The 15,254-nt window shown below is 39.2% G+C and overlaps 1 protein-coding gene across 1 annotated transcript; it reads left to right on the top strand.

Annotated features, from left to right (window-relative positions):
* Positions 1-7,475: 7,475 nt before the first annotated feature.
* dtwd2 (DTW domain containing 2) lies at positions 7,476-14,640 on the top strand. The gene is made up of 6 exons (XM_057819341.1): positions 7,476-7,869; positions 8,060-8,150; positions 10,516-10,610; positions 10,763-10,961; positions 11,084-11,212; positions 14,378-14,640. The coding sequence occupies exons 1-6, from the start codon at positions 7,712-7,714 to the stop codon at positions 14,555-14,557; spliced, it is 852 nt and encodes a 283-aa protein (XP_057675324.1). The 5' UTR covers positions 7,476-7,711; the 3' UTR covers positions 14,558-14,640.
* The last annotated feature ends 614 nt before the right edge of the window (positions 14,641-15,254 follow it).

Raw genomic sequence — 15,254 nt, 5'->3', positions numbered from 1 at the left:
CATTAAAACTGCAAATCATACACAGTCAACCTCTATTTTTGTTTGGAAACATCATGTTCCGTACCCACCCTGTAGTGAATTTGCATGATGCGGCAGCTAAATATTAGCTCGTCAGACTAGTTAGCATGACGAGCTAAGATCTAGATCCCTCCATCGTGGGATTTTTGGAACAGAAAAATAATTTCTTGAGCTCAGTGAATGTCTTTTGTTACCATTATTCAACAAATCCTTACTCCGGTTACAGTTCCCAGGGTGCAAGGTCATGGTTATGCGTAAAAAAATTATGCAATTCGTCAGAACACCTGCGCATTTGAACATAACCACACACCTGGACATAGTATTCCAGGGGTCCCCAAACTATTCCACATCGGACCACAGTGGGTGCAGGATTTCTTTCCAACAGAATAGGACGACACTTTTGCACCAATCTGGTGTCGTACAAGTGTAATCAGTTGATTGTAGTCAAGTGCTGCTTGTTTTAGGAGGTTAAACAGTCTGTGCTTGATCGGTAGGAACAAACAGGACCCACAGCGGCCCTTGAGGACCAGTTTGGACACCCTTGTAGTATTCAAAACAAGAAACAAACATATACATTACAGTAATTCCAACAGGTTTGCGCAGTATTTCAGCACTGATTTATGTATCAGTCCAATCCCGTCGCAGTGATTATCCTTCAAAAAGTATATCAACTTGAGATTGTAAGAATTTGACACTTCAGCCAGGCTGCGGAACAGCACTGGCGCAATTCCAACGACCCGGCCTGGCAGAACTCCGACAACCTGGCCAAAAGGCCAAACTCATTCAGCGTTCACCTTAGTGTTAACCCCTTGTACTGACTCCATTTTAAAAGTTGGAAAAGGGATTCCAAACAGAAGTCGACAGCAATAATACAGAAAGGCAAAACAGCAAAGAGACCCAGACGAGGAAGAAAGCTGGCTCCAGGGTCAACAAACAAGTATACAAAAATGTTCCCGAGAAAAGACAGCGCTAGCTAAAGAATTCAGTCTTTTGAAGGCTCTGGTGAGCCGGGCTGTGGTCCGGAAGAAGGGTGTGTTTGGGCGTTGTTTAGGGTTATTGTCTGTTGTGGATTAGCAGGAGAGTTTCTGGCATTACTGTTGTCAGGGAAACAAGAGTTGAGGATTTTGCCACCTCAGCGCCACGTGAGTGCTGAGTGTCTTCTCAGTCGCAGGTTAATCCGTTATCAGATGTTCCTTGTGGTGATACAGCATGTCCCGCCACAAGGAACATCAACAGGGGAGTACTGGTAGATATTTCCACCTGAAGCAGATCTACAGAGGACATACCCTACGTGAAAGAAATCTTCAAATACCTCAAATAATATATAATATCACGAACATAAACTTAATTTATCGTCTCAATGTGTGCGATAACTATATATACGGTGTGATGGACAGTGTACTCGACCCCAGTACTTGAGTAAGACTACAAATCCTACTGGACAAAATTTACCTGTTCGGATCTTTGAATTGTGAGTGGTGGGACTGAAGCCCTCAGTATCCTCCTGTTTGGGAGATGTTAAATAATGTTATGGGGGCGTGGGTGATATGGTGCCTAGCTTGGATTATTACACCTACTGTATGCTAACTGGATTTCACACACAACCCCAAATAGCTACTATTTTTTTAAAATTTTGACAAACTTGTCCAAGAAATACTAATTAACATCATTTGTGTTGCTATTACAGTTGTCCGATAATGACTTTTTAACTGATATCCCGATACTAATATTTGCAGTCATGGCTGTAACATTATGGCTAATTGTATTGTGATGCCCCACTGAATGTTCTAATAATGATAAATGTAACAACTTCAAGGTTTTCCAAATAAAATTCTGTGAAAAATAAGAAAACAACTAAACAACTAAAGTTATGGAAAGTGCATATATTGCACCACTACATTTATTGTTGAAATCAAAATAGTGCAAACATCAGTTTTTTGGATTAAGTGCTGGTGCAAAGTGCCAATAAGGCAACGCCATATTCATAGTAGGCCAAAACCGAAAATGAAAAACCGATGCCGATGTTATCCGATATATTTTTTAAATGCTTTTATCGGCCGATAGCGGACAACTCTAGTTGCAAGGGTCACCCCAACGCACACATGCTGCAAGAATTTGGCTTCTGCGCACATAAATGAATAATACAGGTAGTCGCCGGGTTACGAACGAGTTCCGTTCTTATGCTGGTGACGTAACCTAAATTTCAGCGTGAGTCGGAATTAATCTTTTAAGTACCCCTAAATCTCAAAATAACTATCCAAAAACATATATTGTAATGTACGTCATTGTACTCCCCTCGCTTAGACGTTGACACTAAGACCTAGCTAGACAGCGAGCTCAGCTGTAATCTTTCCCTTCTCTCTCTCTCACTCGGCTGTGCGACTTCTTCGTGGGAGCAAATGCGCTCTTACCCGCATGCGGAAGTACTACCTGCTCTACGCTTCCTGCGCCAAAATATAAGCATGCATTACAAAACAAAAGTCAACATTATGATCAAATACACATGTCGCCAAAGGGCAGAACAGTCATATTAATGAAAAAAAAGTTAAAAACAAGATGCTGTGAGGTACAATAAAGTACTGATTAAGGGGGAAAAAAAACGACTGGCGACAAAATGGCGGACAAGACTCCAGCGTCGTAAGGTCGAAATCACATAAATCAGGTATGTTGTAACCCGTAGACTACCTGTATAAACATGTAACAATGTTTATTAGTGCTGCAACGATTAATTGATTAACTCAAGTAATCTTTTAATCAAATTTTGCTACTTCGAGGATTCATTTAATTAGAGTTGCATTGTAATGGTTTGTTTTGAAAGTGTTGTATTTAGTATTTGGGTGGCTACACTGCTCCTAGAGGCATCAGTGAATATGACATAACGTGTCTAACAGCTGAATCCAGCTGCTCCCTGTCAAGGCCAACATAAGGTTGTAAGTTTTAACGTATTTTTTCATGCATTCATTATTTAGTTGCGTAGTATATTTAGCAGTTTTTTGTGGGAATATATGTTTGAACGATTTGTTAAGAGCTTTGTAAAAAAAACACCAAAAAAAAAATTAGCATTTTATAGCATTTAAGCTAGCAGACTTTTGCTATGCAAGTTAGCCAATTGTTCTTTTGTTGTACTTAGATCTTTATTTATTTTTATACTGTCTGGGGCTAAGCTCGGGTGTTTTAATTCATTTTTAAATGCACTTTTGCTCTTGTGAAATGAAAACGCAATTCTGCATCGTTTGAAGAAACACGTATTTTGTTTTATAGTCACATTTAATGCTCTTTTGAAAGTGCAATCTTAGCAAGCAATGACCCAGATAGCAGACAGACGTTTAAAAGATGTTGGATCAACATTCCGCTGTCGATCTTATATCATTGAATCAACGTCACTTTTGCACCCTCAATTAATGTTGTTTCAACGTTGAACCTTACAAAACCTAAACGTCATTTTGATTATTAATAATATTGGAACAACACTGAATCAATGTTATGTTTTTGACCAACACGCCCGCTCATCCATAATTCAATGACTTTTCAATCATGTTACCCGGTCAATCATATATCAACTATTTGTCAACATTAGTTCATCAACTATAAAACAATGTTAACCCAACCATCACCTGACATACCATAGAATGTTGTTTCAACGTCACTTGACGTCGAAAATTTCTGTCAACCATACTGATGATTTTGATAGAAAATCAACGTTTATTCAATGTCGGTCTGTTATCTGGACAAAATGTAACGTAAAATCTGCAACGTATAAAATGTTTGTCATCCGATTACTCGACCATTCGATAATTAACTCATTCACTCCCAGCCATTTTCACCAGAGCAAGGCCCTTCGCTCCCGGCCGTTTTACTGGATTTTGACTGATTTTGCAAGGCAGACAGAAAATTCTGTTCTATTGCTATAAAAACATGGAACCACCAAAAGAAAGATTAGACACTCTTCTTTCAGCAGAAAAAAAGTTCGTTCATATCTTTTTCCATTCTTTAGAAATCAGCATTAGAAAATAGCTTAGTTTGAGCAATTTTCCAATTTCTGATGAAAAAACAGAGAAATTGAGCTTTTTGTAAAAGCATGCATTTCAAACATAACTTTGACTTTAACAATGCTATTTTTCGCTTTTGTGACACCCCAAACATCGGAATAATGTTTTCGTTCTACAAAATAACATAAACAACAAGACAAATATAGCTTTTGATCACAAAGTAACAATTTATTTACACACGTCTAAACTATTGAACTGTTGAACTATTTGCGCATATAACAACGGGGAAGGCTCTCGGCTGCTCCAGGTTGAATGAGGTGGCTCCCAGTAATCTGATGAGTCCGGATCAAGATCGGTTTCACTTTTTTCATCATCTTCATCGTTGGTTTCAACCTCAGGCTCAGGAGTAACGCAACGTGAGCTCCGCAGAACGCGTGTGGAACCTGACGCTGTTATGGCCGTCACCGTCTGTCTCATCAAGAAAGGTTTTTTTTGAATCCTTCTTTGAAGATGGTTTCGTTTTCTTTTCAAAACACTCCTCCAGAGTTGTTTACCTTTTTTCCGATCGTTCTCCACATTTTTCTCAAATTCTCCCGCGTCTTCACAAGATCCCTCCAACTTCCGTTTCCTGACTATTATTCCTCATTTCCTTTCTTGGCCCAAGAACAGTTCTTGCAAAATGCGCTACTGCCCTCCAGTGGCTAGTTTTATTGCTTTAAAACAGGGGTCCCCAAACTTTTTCCTGTGAGGTCCACATAACCCTTCCCTTCTCTGATGAGGGACCGGGGTCAGTTTGTAACAGAAAAAGTGTGACGATTGCACGAGTGCCTAAATGTAAAAATGTATTGTTTTTCAGAAAGCCACAATCAAATAACACTTTCTGGATTCTTCACGGAACAAAAGTAAATAAAATAAAAATAATATAATATAATCAGGGGTGCACATAAGTGGTCCGCATGCGCGCATGCGTACTGGACGTAGACCAGTACTTCTCAAATGGTGGGGCGCGCCCCCCCAGGGGGGCGCAGAGCGATGCCAGGGGTGGCGCGAGTGACCTCGGGGAACATGCTTTTTTTTTGTTTTTTTTTTGCCGTACTAGAATAAAGTGTACTTGCACATCCACTCCGTGGGTGGCAGTGGCGCTCTCATTTTCAAAGTGCGTGCAGTATTTTTGAAGTAAGCAAGAGCACACGGGAGAGACTCATGCAGAGCTGGACTCACGCAGCGACTCACTGTCTTCTCCGGTTCTCACGTGTCCGGCCGAGAAGTGCCGTTTTCGGCTTGGGATTGTCACAACCACCGCCCTCACCTACGGTTCTCCCTCGGCCGCCGTGAATGCACTTTTTTCGGGCCGTTTGCCTTTTGACTTTTAATATAGTGGGAAATGAGGAAAGACCACTGTTTACTGAGTCTAAAAATGATTATAGCGGAGAAGCCAAATCAGTTAAGACGCCACTTAAAGAGATTAGACCTCAATCTCATTGATAAGCCGCTTGTTTTTCAGCGAAAACGTGCCGAATATTGCCAATTGTCACAATCGTCCCGCTTTGTCAGTGTTATATCAGTAAACCAGTGAGCACTGTGGTGAATCAGCGAAAATAAAAACTTTCCTTCTGTCCAAAGACACTTTTTCCCCCCTTCTATTCAGTTTTTTTTTTTTTTTCGGTCAAATTTTTTGGCATGTTGTCCTGAAGAGTAAATGTTTCTAATCATTTTGAATTTTTTATTATTTACTGATTTTATTACATTTTATTTTTCAGTATCAAATGGTCAAAAATGTACCTTGAGTATATTTTTACAGTTTGGATGTGACTTTTTTTTTTTTACTTCAGGCAAATTGATGCGCGTTAAGTCTTTTCTGTTACAAGCAACACAATGTTAATAAAGTTATACTTTATTATAAGTTGATCTATGTAACTTTTTTCTTTAATAGAAAAAAAAGGACACAATGTTAGGCTGAGGCGTACTTATAACAGTAATATTATAGACCAATGATACTATTTACAGTGGCGGCAGAGAGTTGGGGGGGCGCGAAACATTTACGTCTTCCTTGGGGGGGCGTAACAGAAAATAATTGAGAAGCACTGACGTAGACAAACGCGCTGGCCCTCAACGGCTTCCATACGCTTTTGCGTACCGATGGCTGACCACTGTATTTGCGGCGGACACGAGAAAATAACTTCTCAAAATGTCGAAGAGGCAGGCCACACCGAGTAATTACTTCCATGTTCCCCCACCCCCGTCAAAAGACAGACAGACGACAGAGACGTCACCGGAGCTACCGAAAAAAAGGACTTTTGCTGAAATGTGGCTACAGGAGGTACCGTGGCTAGAAGTAAATGATGCTCGCACGGAAATGCGGTACAAAATGTGCCGTGAGAATCCCAATGTCGCCGATAAGAGCAGCGCATTTTATGTAGGGTCAAAGAATTTCAGCCATCCAAACTTTGAAAAGCACGAAAAAAACAGAGCATGTGGCAATTAAGCAAACTATCGATGTCAAACAGGACCCCACTCGCCCTATGGACAAGTGGCGGAATAGGGCGGAATAAAGGTAATGAACAGCGACATGCACTGACAAACGTGTTTTTGCTCGCATTTTACAAAGCTGAACATGCACATTCAATGAGGTCTTATGAGGAGGACATCCCACTTTTAAAAAGGCTTGGAGTTAATGTGGGAGCCGCATAATGCCCTTTATTTTGAATTGGTGCTTTTTATTTCTTTACATTTCACTTCAAAGTAATGGCAATTTTGTTGTGCCAGTTGATGTTAATCAAGCATTAATTGTTAATATAATTAATTAAAGTTAATTAATTAATAATTAAATTTATCGCATCAGGCGGGTCGGCTCTCAAGCTCAATGAGGACAAAGTCACATCTCCAGGTCCTCCTCTGAGAACCTGGGCAAAAAAATTATGTGCACCCCTGAATAGAATAGAATAGAATAGAATAGAATAGAATAGAATAGAATAGAATAGAATATAATATAACACTATTAATTAAATAGATAATAACCAAATAACCCTCTCTGGGTTCTTCACAGAAAAAAGCCAGGAAATAAATAACACTATTGGAAAAAAAAAAAAAGCGAAAGAAAAAAAATATATTTTTTTTCTTTTTCCCCCTTCAGGGGGCCGGACCAAATGTGGCTGCGGGCCGGGCCGTAGTTTGGGGACCCCTGCTTTAAAATGAGTTTTGAGCATTGTGCTTGTTTAGGTGCAACAGAACCTAGAGATGCCTCTTGTAAAAAAAAAAAAAAACGTAAAAGATGTTTAAATACGTTTTGGGGACACTGAAACAATTAAAAATAGAACGTATTTTTACCTTTTTGGGAGCAAATGAGTTAATAAAAATATTGTGGAAAAAATAAATACATTAAAAAAAAAAAACTAATCGATAGATTATTCGATTAGTTAAATAATTAATAGCTGCAGCCCTAATGTTTATTAGCCGGGGCCCCAAACAACTGCCTGACTTGTTTGTCCTATAGCCCCGCCTCTGATTATTATTATTTTAGTAATGTAAACATTTCCGTCCTGAAGCTTATTAGATACATAATAGCAAGATAATTTATGTAATACATTAAATTAGAGCAGAGTTGATAAATAAAACTGTTCAGCCGTCCGTCTGTCTGCCGAGTAGCTAGCTATAGCTCCGTGTATTTCTAGCCTTGTAGCTCAAAGCTAGCTCTACTCCTCGCAATGGAGCATGTCTCCTCCAGCACGCCGCGCTCCCCCGAGAAAGACGACGACTCTCCGGACACTTGGAGCGACGACGACTGCTTTGACGACGCATTCGGTGACCTGGCGTCGCTGCCGGTGGAAACTAGTGAGCGAAGACCGACGTGTTTACGGTGCCGGTGAGCAGAATTATCGCCCCGACTGAAGCTAAGCTAATGCTAAGCGAATGGAACTGTCAATGTGGCAAAGGAATGCTCCCCTTTTGGCCTGTTTAATACTCGCCATTCAATCGTGTGTTTCTCCAGTAGTTAGACTAAAGAAGAAAAGGTGGATGGTAAAATGAATTTTCCTCCTCCCATCATCATGCAGTCGTCCTCAGAAGGTGTGTCTGTGTCCCTTTCTACCCACACAACCCTTGGACGTTTCCACATGTCTCTACATCGTACAACACCCCGCAGAGGTGAGTCTTTTACCTTCTTTGTTTTGACAAAGGCGGATCTGTTATGGCCAAAATTCAACTAGTAGTTGCTTGAAGTTGTAGGAAAAATATTTATTTTATAATGTACTGAAATATATTCATCACAGAAAGACTAATGATTTCGACACAAATGTCTAACCCAAAATATGGCCCAAACACAAAAAGGATATCTTCAATCAAAGAAAACACTTTTAATCAAAAATTAAGTGTTCAAATTCAAATTTCTGAGTCTCAAATATTTTTTTGCATTCAAAAACTTTTTTCTATGATTGAAATTGTTTTATTTTCGGTTGAAGTGATTTTTCTTTTGAAAATATATTTTTTTTAAAGCAACTTTTTTTTTCGATTGAATAATGAAGACAAAAATGACTTCAATCCAAAAAAAAAAATCAAATCAAAGAAAAAGTTTTAAAATGTATTTTTTTGAGTTGCACATTTATTTTTGCATTCAAACTTTTTTTGTTCTTATTGAAGTGACTTTTTTTTTAATTGAAAATATATATTTTGATTGAAGTGACTTTTTTTAATTGAATAATAGACACAAATCTACCCCCATACACCTGCGCACAAACAAGTTTAGTTCGCACTACATTCTGTTGCACTTCTCAGCTTCAACACAAGAAGGCGTTAGTTGCTTAAACAGTGCTTCTCCATTTGTTAAAAGGTAAAAAGTTACGTGACAACATGTTCAAATCAAAGTAGGAAACTGTATTGTACTGGAATGTAATTTCTAAGGGTGTAACCGTACATGTATTTGTATTGAACCGTTTAGGTACGTAGTGCTCGGTTCGAAACGGAGGCGTACCGAGCGAGTTTCTGACGTAATGTAACCCTTACTTTTCGAGGCTGTAAAACGATCGGGTTACAGTTTCTTTGTGTAGATTATATTTACTCCGTCTTCTCCAATATAATGAGGACCAACACGGTAGGACAGTATAACCCAGAAACGTCAACGGCGCGACAACTTGGCCGCCGCAAGAACGCAGTGGAACGCGGGCGTTAAAGTCAATCAGCCAATGCACACCAGTCGGCTGCGTGTTAGACACGTCCCAGAAGCAGCTCAACACGACGCACGCGAAAAGAACGGCAGAGTTTATAATTTCATGTGAGACGCGACCCTCCATCGTCAATACTACTACCGGTAGCTAGGATCGGGCAGACTGGAAGTCACTTGTGTAAAAATACGGATGATCCGGTCGATTTTCAAACTAATATGCAATCGTAACCCACTTTTTGAGTCCATCAGATCTCTTGAGTGGTAGATCGGGGCACAGTTGACTTGTCTTTGTTGATTTACTGCTGTGTTCTCTGCTATAATAATAATCAACACGGCCCCGTGTTCAATACAAAACCCTCCTACTACAACAAAACAAGTAGGAACTAATATTCACATAGAAACTAAAGTTATACAACATAAAATATACAATATGAATGAATACTACATCACATTTGTAAAATATAAACACATAATAAAATAAATAGCCCATTTAAATAAAATAAATTGAAATGTGCTAAAACACCTGTAATTAATTAATAAGAATAATACACAGATCCTGCTTACACAATTAAATTTATTAATTTCTGTGTGGCGCTTTAACTTGAGAAAATCCACCAATAAAGCCTTTGAAAACCGTTCATAAGAAAAAAAAATGATTCATTGAAGCATTTCATTTGTAAAATACATGTTAAAATCTTTGTCATTGGGATTGCTTTTCTCTTTAGCGCAGGACTTTTTTTCTTCTTCTTTCTTTCAGAAAGAAAGCTGACCAATACGCGGGGTCTGAAAGGCAAATTGTTGTTGGATTATCTTTAAATACCCGCTACTTTTTGAGCAGAATTCTAGCTTTGTATAGGCTAATGTTCCTATTGTTGAAAGCACAAAGGTGTGTAATAAACTACTAGCACATTTATATTTTGCATTTTGTTTTCTTATTGTACTGAAAATGAACCGAACCGTCAACTCAAAACCGAAGTACGTACCGAACCGAGATTTTTGTGTACCGTTACACCCTTATCTATAACTGTCAATGGGAGTGAGTTAAGGCTTACAAGCAACAAAGTAATCTAGAGCAGTGGTGTCCAAACTATTCTATATAGGGCCGCAGTGGGTGCTGGATTTCATTCCTACAAATCAAGACATCTTTTCACCAATCTGGTGTCTCACAAGTGTAATCAGTTGAATGCAATCAGGTGCTGCTTGTTTTAGCACAAACGTCATTGGTTAAACTGTCTGTGCTCGATTGGTAGGAACAAAAACCAGGACCCACAGCGGCCCTTGAGGACAGGTTTGGACACCTATGATCTAGAAGTACAAGTTTCCATTCTTACATGTATGCCTCGCTTTCAGGAGAGTAGAGTTCTCCGCACAGTGCCTCTTCTCGTCGCATGTTTGCCACCAGGAAAGTGCAACGTCATTATCGGAAGGCGCTTTAACGAGGCTAAGTAAGCAACACCTACTGAACCTTTTCATCAGTCTATTTCACATTAAAAAAATGAGTAATAAAATGATGAATGAATTAAATGCCCATCCTGGTTACGTCTTTTTTGAAAACATGGTTTCAATTTCTTATTTTAATTTTTACAAAATATTTCAGGAACCCAGAACTAGCAGAAGTATGTCAAGACAGCCGAACTTTAATCCTGTACCCGGGGCCCAACTCCCAGAATCTGGAGGAGTTAATACAGCGGCCAGAAGAGAGCGCCATAACGCATAACATTATCATCATCGACGGCACCTGGAGCCAGGCCAAGAACATTTTTCTCAAAAACAGCATGCTACACCTCCCCAGGCAGGTGAGTAGAGTAAATATAATGGCAATTAGCCTGGGTAATGAATCAATGGTGAGGGAACACCAATGAATTAGGGAGTTTGGAATGAGTTTCATCCTTGTCTTTAATCCAAGTTTGTTTTTTAGGTGCAGCTCAACAGAAGTCTATCGAGCCAGTATGTGATCCGTACACAGCCCTCCAACATCTGCCTGTCCACGCTGGAGTGCGCTGCGGTCACCTTATCCATCCTGGAGTGCAATGATATCTTCCAAGAGGTACATTCAAGTCGAGCTGAAATGAATACTCGAGTTTAAAAATTGATCTGAGTAATTTTATTCACCTCGAGGAATCGTTTAATTATGCCAGCTCTAAGCATCACGTTTGCCCGGACTATTTTTAATGCGGGACAACGTGCTGACGCCACGTCTGTAGAGGAAGACTCAATAATACCTGATTGCAGCCGACAGCCGCTACAAACTGTGCCAACGTTGCTACAAACTATGCCCGTATGATGCTATGGTGGGAGCAGGTAGCGACTGATGCGTTTCATAGATATCACATGTAGGGCTGCAGCTATCGAATATTTTAGTAATCGACTGAAAATTCTATCGATTAATCGAGTAATTGGATAAAACATATTTTTAGGTGAAGCGCAATTATAAATATACAGTGGGCCAAATAAGTATTTAGTCAACCACTAATTGTGCAAGTTCTCCCACTTGAAAATATTAGACAGGCCTGTAATTGTCAACATGGGTAAACCTCAACAATGAGAAACAGAATGTGGGGAAAAAAACAGAGAATCACATTGTTTGATTTTTAAAGAATTTATTTGCAAATCATGGTGGAAAATAAGTATTCGGTCAATACCAAACGTTCATCTCAGTACTTTGTTATGTACCCTTTGTTGGCAATAACGGAGGCCAAACGTTTTCTGTAACTCTTCACAACCTTTTCACACACTGTTGCTGGTATTTTGACCCATTCCTCCATGCAGATCTCCTCTACTGCAGTGATGTTTTGGGGCTGTTGTTGGGCAACACGGACTTTCAACTCCCGCCACAGATTTTCTATGGGGTTGAGATCTGGAGACTGGCTAGGCCACTCCAGGACCTTGAAATGCTTCTTACAAAGCCACTCCTTTGTTGCCTTGGCTGTGTGTTTGGGATCATTGTCATGCTGAAAGACCCAGCCACGTCTCATCTTCAATGCCCTTGCTGATGGAAGCAGATTTTCACTCAAAATGTCTCGATACATGGCCCCATTCATTCTTTCCTTTACACAGATCAGTCGTCCTGGTCCCTTTGCAGAAAAACAGCCCCAAAGCCTGATGTTTCCACCCCCATGCTTCACAGTGGATATGGTGCAATTCAGTATTCTTTTTCCTCCAAACAAGAGAACCTGTGTTTCTACCAAAAAGTTCTATTTAGGCTTCATCTGACCATAACACATTCTCCCAGTCCTCTTCTGGATCATCCAAATGCTCTCTAGCGAACCAAAGACGGGCCTGGACATGTACTTTCTTCAGCAGGGGGACACGTCTGGCAGTGCAGGATTTGAGTCCCTGGCAGCGCATTGTGTTACTGATAGTAGCCTTTGTCACTGTGGTCCAAGCTCTCTGTAGGTCATTCACTAGCTCCCCCCGTGCGGTTCTGGGATTTTTGCTCCCCGTTCTTGTTATCATTTTGATGCCAAGGTGTGAGGAGGGAGTTGAAAGTCCGTGTTGCCCAATGACAGCCCCAAAACATCACTGCTCTATAGGAGATCTGTATGGAGGAATGGGCCAAAATACCAGCAACAGTGTGTGAAAAGCTTGTGAAGAGTTACAGAAAACGTTTAGCCTCCGTTATTACCAACAAAGGGTACATAACAAAGTATTGAAATGAACTTTTGGTATTGACCAAATACTTATTTTCCACCATGATTTGCAAATAAAGTCTTTAAAAATCAAACAATGTGATTTTCTGTTTTTTTTTTCCCACATTCTGTCTCTCATGGTTGAGGTATACCCATGTTGACAATTACAGCCCTCTCTGTTATGTCCTCACAATTAGTGGTTGACTAAATACTTATTTGCGCCACTGTACACCGAAAATAAAGATGTTGATTGTCTGAAAATGGTTCAATATTAGGTGAAATGTCTTGTTTTCTCATGTAGATTTATAATTGCTCTTTACCTAAAAAATGTTTTATCCGATTACTCGATTATTTGATAGAATTTTCAGTCGAATACTCGATTACTAAAATATTAGATAGCTGCAGCCCTACATTCAAGGGACATCCTCCAGTGTAGGAATAGAAATGCCTTGAGGCATTGTTGTTTTCGTCAGTAATGACGATAACAAACACATTTTGTTGACAAACAATTTTTTTCGTGTCGATGACGAGCTAAAAACATGTCCGGGATGACTGTGACATTGGGAAACGATTGCTAATTTTCGTCTGACGAGATGAAAATGCGACATGCTTTCTGTCATATGTTCACAATGCTTTACAGTTGACTGTTATGCTTATTGACCATAAGATGTTTCCAAACTATGATGCTTAGGATTTGTTATGTGAGCATTATCATTATTAAAGCATCCAGTGGGGCATCACAATACAATTAGCGAAAACACGTTAAGTGCACGACCATATATCGATATCGATTTGATATCGGTATCTGATTTTTGGAGTTGGACGATATCGGTTGTTGGTTAAAAAGTCAAGATCGGATAACTCTAGGGCTGCAGCTATCTATTATTTTAGTAGTAGATTAATCGATGAACTATTTAGTTTGAATAATCGAGTAATTGGATTAGGAAAGTTAAAAAATTAAATTCCTGAGCTGAACCTCAAACGGTATAAAAAAAAAAAAAGAGGATCTAAGTACAACAAAAGAACAATTGGCTAATGTGCATAGCAAAAGTCTGTTAGCTTAAATGTTACAAAATTCTAACTTTTTTTTTTTTTTACAGTGCTCTTAACAAATTGTCCATTTTGAATATTCCCACAAAAAAACGGCTAACTATACCTGTAAACTAAATTACGAATGCACAAAAAAACATTAGCTCAAACAAAAACTTAGCTTATGTTGGTCTTAACAGGAAGGAGCTGGATTCGGCCATGTGAAATGAGTTATGTCATATTCACTGTTGCTAGTAGAGGGAGGCAGTGTATCCCCCCAAATCAATAAAACTAAATGCAAACACGTTCAAAGCAAACCATTACAACGCCACTTTAATTAACCGAATACTCAAAGCCACAAAATTTTTAATTCAAATCTTTTTTCGAAACGAATTACTCGAGTAAATCGATTAATCGCTGCAGCACTAGATAACTCCATTAATAAGTATTTTGTCCAAAATACTCAAACGAAATTTTAAAGGGCTGCCAAAAAGATCACTGGTTGGAGTTGATTTTATTCTAATGATTTTTGTTCTGCCTATGTTGTACCTCAGGTGCTGCTGAAGCCACTGAAGGCCCTTTGTTCCTTCCAGCTGGAGCACGGCGCTCAGGTGCACCACAGCAAGGAGCACCTGTTAAAGAATGGCATGTATGACAAAACTATGCCGAAGAACAAGCGCAAGATAAAAAGGCTGGAGAAGCTGGTGACAGACAACAATTGCCTGCTGAGATGATCCAGCGTTGTTAACCTTACGGACACTCTTTCTTGTTTGGCTTCATTTTTGAATGGACACGTTCTTTTTTTTTTTTTGATGAAAATAAATTGAGGTTTTTTTTCATATTAATTCCAATCTTTAGTGCTCCTTTTTGGTTACCATACATGGGGTTTGCATTTTGTTTGAAAAAAAAAAACTTGCAAGGAACAGCTGCTAATATAGTTTATGAAGAAATACTGTAATTTTCAGACTATAAGCTACTACTTTTTTTTCATTTTGAATCCCGCGGCGTAATTGTTGATTTATTTGGGTTAATAGGCAGCACATGCCTCCTAGCATGCTTTGATGTGCTACAGATTTAAATAACAATCAAAATTCATGTTCTGTGCTAATTATGTATTCAGTTACTGTTCCCATTGTTTCATTAATTGCTTGTTATGGTATTTGGTAACACTTTTTTCACAGCGAGGTCATAATTATGACACTGCCTTGAGCATTACTGAATGCTTACGACAGATGTCATTAAGTGTCATTCGGCAAATTACGTTACTAACTCCATTTATGTCCAGCTCGGATCTTTTACATCCATTTAGTGAGATAATTTGCCAGATAACACCAAATGACATCTGTTATAAGCATTCATTAATGCTCGTGATAGTGTCATGTCATAATTATGATTGTCTAATGACAGTCTTATGGCGTCACTGTCAAAATC

This window comes from Corythoichthys intestinalis, chromosome 17, assembly GCF_030265065.1.
Source record: "Corythoichthys intestinalis isolate RoL2023-P3 chromosome 17, ASM3026506v1, whole genome shotgun sequence".
Classification (NCBI taxonomy): Eukaryota; Metazoa; Chordata; class Actinopteri; order Syngnathiformes; family Syngnathidae; genus Corythoichthys; species Corythoichthys intestinalis.
Note: the sequence above shows the minus strand (reverse complement) of the source record. Positions and strands in the feature narration are given on the sequence as shown.

Excerpts from the sequence above, each read along its gene's own strand:
- dtwd2 (XM_057819341.1), top strand. The coding sequence starts at position 7,712 with ATGGAGCATGTCTCCTCCAGCACGCCGCGCTCCCCCGAGAAAGACGAC. Across the intron at positions 8,151-10,515 it reads TCGTACAACACCCCGCAGAG|GAGAGTAGAGTTCTCCGCAC; the intron begins GTGAGTCTTTTA and ends CCTCGCTTTCAG. Across the intron at positions 10,611-10,762 it reads AGGCGCTTTAACGAGGCTAA|GAACCCAGAACTAGCAGAAG; the intron begins GTAAGCAACACC and ends AAAATATTTCAG.